Raw genomic sequence first — 6433 nt, 5'->3', positions numbered from 1 at the left:
GCGTTATTTATTTAGACACACACACACAGTCCCACACAGTTCCTACATATAGTTTCCTAATTATTTATGTGACCAAGCATTACCTGAATCCTCATTTCCCTGTAATGATATGAGCAAGCTCTGGGCTCTCGATGCTTATGAGCCTTTTGGGTAGACCAGTCCTTCAAGTGCAGGACTCCCCCGTAGGATGCGGGAAGTTTAGCATCTGTGGTTACAATCATTCAATTTCACATTAGCTCCTAACCGATGACTGCCAATAACCCCTGTATTTCCAAAGCTCCAGATGCAGCATGCTGCCGCTAGGAAGAACCAGTAACAGAGGACTTTTAAGGAATCTCTGGTAAGCACTCTCAGAATCTAATACACAATAACCCACAAGGATGAATAAAGATAGAGAAAAATTCCAAGTGAACTACACAAGCTTATTTAAATGTTGGAGAGGGAAAAGTCAACAGAAAAATAAGAAACTAAATGCCTCGAATGAGGTTTTTTAATAAAACACTGCCTGCTAAGTAGGTTATTTTAGACAAAAGTCCTTTGCAGGAAGACTGGCTAATTTAAGCAAGCAAGAGCAAAAAATTCTAGCCAGTGATCTGACATCTAACTCAGCCTACTCTTTCAGATGCCACCAAGACAGAAGGCAAACACTACCAGCAGCCCACTCAGAGACCCCAATTACACCATCAGAGAACCCACAGGAGTGAAGCCCTAAGCAAAAGAGCCTTATATATAATCTTTTGTTCCACCCAATTCACCGGGAACTGTGCCACATGTTTCCTGAGCTAATTTTAGCCAGTATGAACTCTAGAACAATACAAGAAAAGGTGAGTCACTTCCTGACTGGCACAAACACATTTGGATCTTTAAGAAACTATTTATACTCGCTGTTTCAAAAATAAGGACTCAAGAACTCTTAAGGTTCTGCAGCTAAACAGCATAGCAATGCCCGAGAAGTATGGCTTACTGCAAAAGGTGATGGTATAATTAGCTTTGCAAACTTGCAAATCACACTTCTTAAAAGTTATTTTTCCTCAGCTAGAAACACTAAGGGTTGACTAGCTGATGAACAAAGTCACTTAATCTCTAAAATTCTAAGTGTACTGATGCTAAAATGTTACCCTGTCTTATGCTGACTTATTTATGTCCAATAAGATAAATAGGAATCACAACACCTACTTTTTATATGTTAAATGTTACAAAAACCTTTGGGGGGAAAAGAAGCTGAGATAAAAATTGTCTTCATGTGGTAAAGTCTGAGCTCAGAAAAAGAACTACAGCTCAAATGTTATTTCAGTCAAAGAACATTAAGTGAAAAGTCAAAGTAAGAGCAACATAAGACAAAGCCCCATGATCACAGACTCAGCGAAGGCCTGGGAACAGGCCATCTGACAGACTCACTGTGCGTCAGGGGGAAGGGTCAAGAGGTATTTCGGCTGCTCTCCAGATCAATCTCTGCGCCGGGGAAGCATGTTTGGGGGAGAATAATGAGGTTGGTAATAAAATTGAATAGCTTCCTACCAGAGAAGGGACACCGAAGAAATGAGCACACAAAACTCAACAAAACCTCCTGAGATACTAAGCATCTGTGTTTTCTTCCCCCTCATATGTGAAGTGAGAACATTAACAGTAACACTAAGTAGAATTGTTATACCGCAGCCAACACTACAAGTGAAGCCTTTCGGAGAACTTAATGACCACTGGGGGGTGTGCCAGCAACTATCCATGGGTGAGCTCATTTGCCCCTTCCAGCAATCCCAGTGAGGCGGTGCTACTGTTAACTTTCATTCACTATGACAAGAAAAGCTAACCCAAGGAGAAACATAAAACAGCGTGTGCAAGTTTACAGAAGCAGGGGTTTGAACTTTAGTGACCAACTTCAATATTTATTCTTAGTATTTTGTGTCCCGGAATTGATACTCCCCTGAAGACCAACACTCGTCAGACAGCAAAAGTTACCATCCCAGTATTTCTCAAAGATGTTCTGTTGAGACTATCCTAGGAGAATTCAGCAGGCCTGCTGCTTGGAGTTTCTCCCTTTACAATATGCTGAGGGCAACCCGAGTCTAAACAGTTTTCACAAAAACAATGCTCTCTTTCTTTGTCTACCAGTTGAATTCTACTGGCCTTCAAAACCATCTCTTCTATAAAACCATCCATATCTAATGTAGTTCTTTTAGCCCTTAAAAAACTTATAGTTTCAGTGTCAAAAATATGGCAAGTATGTGTAAGTTATATAGTCAGAGCCAAATACACAACAGGTAACAAAACAAATGTGTGAAACAGAACTTAACGCTGTGATCCACTGACCACCATTCATTCAGAGACAGAGATGTACACTTGGAAAATGAGACGTGAATACTGGGTTAGGGACCTAACTTTCATTTTATTTGTTAAAGATTTACTTATTTATGCATACAAAAACTGGGGTACAAGCCAGAGTGCAGGGTGAGAAGGTTCATCTGAGACAAAAGTGGGGAATAGAAAAGGCAGATTGACGAAGTACACTGCTGAGGAGAGCAGCAGACGAGGCAGGAGAGGTCTGCTGCGCCATGTGGGTCAGCTCCCTGGCCAGAGTTTTAACTTGTGCTGCAGATAGCTTCCCCCTGTGTCACCAAGGAGGCCCAGGACCTCATTTTTAATAGGAGCTACCGGAGACTGAATGGATTTTGAACTAAAACGTCAGGTATATATGAATAATTGATAAAGCCAGTTTGGAGGGTTCTTGTTAAAAATTCAAACTTAACAGAAAAAGAATAAATGAACAAGGTGTAGCCATTCATAGGAAATTAGGAACCACTTAAAGATGTTTTTGCAAAAATATTTAATGTCAAGGTGTCAAATGAAAAATGCCAAGATTCAGACCTTGTATGTTCATTAAAAGAAAATATACCAAAATCTTCACAATGGCTTTTCTCTAGAAGGCATAAGATCATGGTCACATTATTCTTTCTTCTAAAAACATTCAACAGTGAGATTGGCTTACCAGCAGCCACAAAGGAAAAAGGAGGACAGACCAGAAAAGCCATCTGTGGGGCTTGCAAAGCAGAGGTGGCCAATGGCCCTTACCTTTGGGATCCACTTCCCTCCTAGGAAGTTACCGCAGGTAGGGCACTTAGGTGGTTTGTGCCTGGTGACATAGGTAAAGGAGCACCCTGGGCTGGTGCACGTCCCGTGGCCCCGACGGGTGTACGTAGTGGTCTGTAAGAGAAAGAGCAGGTCAGGGTCAGCACTGCGGTCCAGTATCTTGGATTAATTTGACAACCACTGTGACACAACCTAGGATGTTACCCGCTTGCAGGGGGACAGCCAACTCCTGGTACCCAAAAGGCCCGACTTAGAAAGGTCCTATGATACAACCAGTTCACTTTTTAAAGTGGAGAAACTGAGGTCAAATAGGGAAAGGGAGGTGCCCAGGCTGATAGTCAGATACAGAGCTCAGTGAAAGCTGCCACTGAGCGGGTGAGCGCACAGCGCAGCAGCTGGCCAGTATGTCATTTGGTGCCCACGGTGACGTGGTGGGAGCAGCCACAATGCTGAGTTGCAGAGCTGTCACTGACACCTATCGCAGAGTGACTCACGGGCAGAGGTAGGCCTAGAACTCACATCTCTCTGAATCATAGTCTAATGCATCCAGTTGCATCCTATGGCACCGAACACTAAAGAATTTGCTTCATTTAAAGCTCAGAGAACCATGGATGGACTTGGACAGGACTATGCTAAGTGAAGAAAGTCAGGAGGAAGACACATGATTTCACTCATATGTGGAATTTAAAGAAACAAAAGAAAGGAACCGGCAAAACTAAACCAAAACAAACATTAGAAATCTGACTACTGAACTGGGGCTAATGAGAAGATGGGAGTAGGGAAAAAAGCGGTGAGGAGGCGCAGTGAATTATGATGGAAGACTATGGGTACTTCAGTTTGGGGTGAAATCACATGCATCTACAGAGGTGTGAAACCATACCCCTCAATGATATACAGTGCTAACCAGTGTTATCTCAATTAAAAAAAAAAAAAAAAGCATAGTTGCCCCCCCAAAAAGATCAGAGAACTACAACAGGACCAGGGTTGAGTGACCACAGCAGATTATGGTCACTAAAAAAAACGAGATAGAGATATCCCATAGAAATCAAGTCCTTTCACACTCAAAGGAACCTAATTCTTTGTATATGAATATTCTCAGTCACTGGTTCTTGCCATCTCTGCTGATTTCCCTTTGAACAGAATGCAGAATAGCAGGTCACTACATTTCAGTTACAAATAGAAATTAGCAATGCTCCAATTCCAGATTAATGCTGGAAAGAAAACATTTCCTGTCAGATTTGTTCTGTTATGAATGTTTATTCAACAATTAATCCCAGCTTCCCTAGTCTAGTCCAAAAGCAAAACTTCCCTTGGGAAAACATCAACTGGACACTAGACCACCCTGGCCAGTTCGCCGAAGGAAAAGGTGATTACGACCCTGGCAGCAGGTCAGGTTCAGTGTGGGGTGGAGTGTCCAGGGCCACAGACCAAGCTCTAGGTTCCAACCTGCCACTGACACACGGAATGACCTAAGGGTAAGTCACCCTCGCTCCTGGACCCTAGTTTCTCCTCTGTAAAATTTCCTGCCCTTTCTATTTCATGGATATAACTCAAGAAGGAAATAAGGTAAGAAATGAGGAAGCATGATATTTAGCAAACTGTAAAGGTTTGTAAGAGACAACTATTACTAGGATATAAAACACTTCTTTCTTTTCTCAGGTTGTGGCACCACAGAAAACTTTCATTCTGTATGCCCCAAAAAGTAGAGTAAAAATTTTTAGATTTGGAAATACTCCTAAATAGTAGTTTATAGGGAAAAAAAGCTAGTGTTCAATGCTGGTAGTGTTCAATTCTAAAGCATTATTCATAAAACATCTTCCACAAGAGCTTGGCTAACACTTATTAGACCATGAAAGAATAAAGATGCAGGAAAAATAAGAAGTTTATCTATGAATCAGGCTAACATGGCTCTTCCTGATACTACAATATTTTGTATTATCCAAGATTAAGAGTTTCAGTAGGTCATGATAAATTAAAGATATATTACTACACCTAAAGAAAGCTGCAAAATAACTAAAACAAAGTTAACAGCTAAGAAAAAGGATGATCTTAGTAATAAATGGTGCTAAGGACCCTCTCTGGTGGTGCAACTAGTAAAAGTGCAGCACTGGGAAGCTCTAGCAGCCTCCACTTCAGCGTGAGTTCAATCCCCGGCCAGGGAGCTGACCCACATGGCGTGGCAGACCTCTCCTGTCTCGCCCACTGCTCCCCTCAGCAGTGTACTTAGTCGATCTGCCTGCTCTGCTCCCCACTCTGTCTCTGGTGAAGCCTTTCACTGCCCTGAACCTCTGGCCTGTACCCCAGTTCTGTATGCACACATAAATAATCTTAAAAAAAAAAAAAAAGATCTGGACAAACAGACCAAAATCGTTAAGTACTTAAAAGAAAATATCGGGGACACACTATAGGACACCTACCACAAAGATGTATTTGAGATTACAACCCCAACAGTAAAGGAAATAAAAGCGAAAATAAACAAGTAGGATTACACACTTCTGTACCTCAAAAGAAATCATCACAAAACCAAAAAGTCATGCTACAGAATGGGAAAAAAAAATTTGTATACCAGACATCTAACAAGGGGTTAATTTTCAAAATTTATGAATTACTTATACAATGAAACAACCCAATTAAAAAATGGCCACAGGACCTCAACAGGCACTTCTCTAAAGAAGACATTCAGATTGCTGACAGACATGAAAAATGTTTATCATCAATTATTTTAAGAGAAGTGCAAATCAACCAAGATACCACCTCAACCCTTTGCAGATAGCCTATATAAAAAGAACAGAATTAACAAATGTTGGCCAGGTTGTGGTGAAAAGGGCACTCTCGCCCACTGTCAGTAGGAGTGCCAGTTGGTACAGCCCCTGTGGAAACCGGTATGGTGATTTCTCAAGAAAATAAAAATGGAAATTCCCTTTGACTCAGCAATAATGCTACTAGATATTTATTCAAATAACATGAAAAGACCCAACACCTATGTACACAGCAGCACTATTTACAATTGCCAAATCATGGAACCAACGCAGATCCCCTTCAACAGATGAACAGGTAGAAGAACTGTAGGGCATGTGTCCGATGGAATACTAGATAGCTTTGAGAAAGATGAACCGGTGGCATTTGGACAAAATGGGCAGATTTTGAGGTGGTGATGTGTAAAATCAAAGAGAGAAAGATTTTAAGTGGTTTCATCTATCTGTGAAATACCAAAGTAAAAGAAAAAGATTGCATGCAAACAGGAGAAATAAAATTTGAACTTTGCAAAAAGAAGACAATGGTTGCCAGTGGGGATGGGGAAACCATGTGGGGGGGAGAATGGGAGAGGGAGGCACTGGTGGTTTGGTAA

The 6433-nt window shown here is 41.3% G+C and overlaps 1 protein-coding gene across 2 annotated transcripts in view; it reads right to left on the bottom strand.

Moving 5' to 3' along the window:
* HMGXB3 (HMG box domain containing 3) overlaps positions 1 to 6433 on the bottom strand; it is a 48685-nt gene that overhangs the window by 31354 nt on the left and 10898 nt on the right. For both annotated transcript variants that reach the window (XM_012727852.1, XM_012727853.1), the window contains exon 6: positions 3067 to 3198. In XM_012727852.1, the coding sequence (XP_012583306.1) occupies positions 3067 to 3198 (132 nt within the window). The remainder of the gene's footprint in view (positions 1 to 3066; positions 3199 to 6433) is intronic.

This window comes from Condylura cristata, unplaced genomic scaffold, assembly GCF_000260355.1.
Source record: "Condylura cristata isolate star-nosed mole 26May11 unplaced genomic scaffold, ConCri1.0 scaffold00021, whole genome shotgun sequence".
Taxonomy (NCBI): domain Eukaryota; kingdom Metazoa; phylum Chordata; class Mammalia; order Eulipotyphla; family Talpidae; genus Condylura; species Condylura cristata.
Note: the sequence above shows the minus strand (reverse complement) of the source record. Positions and strands in the feature narration are given on the sequence as shown.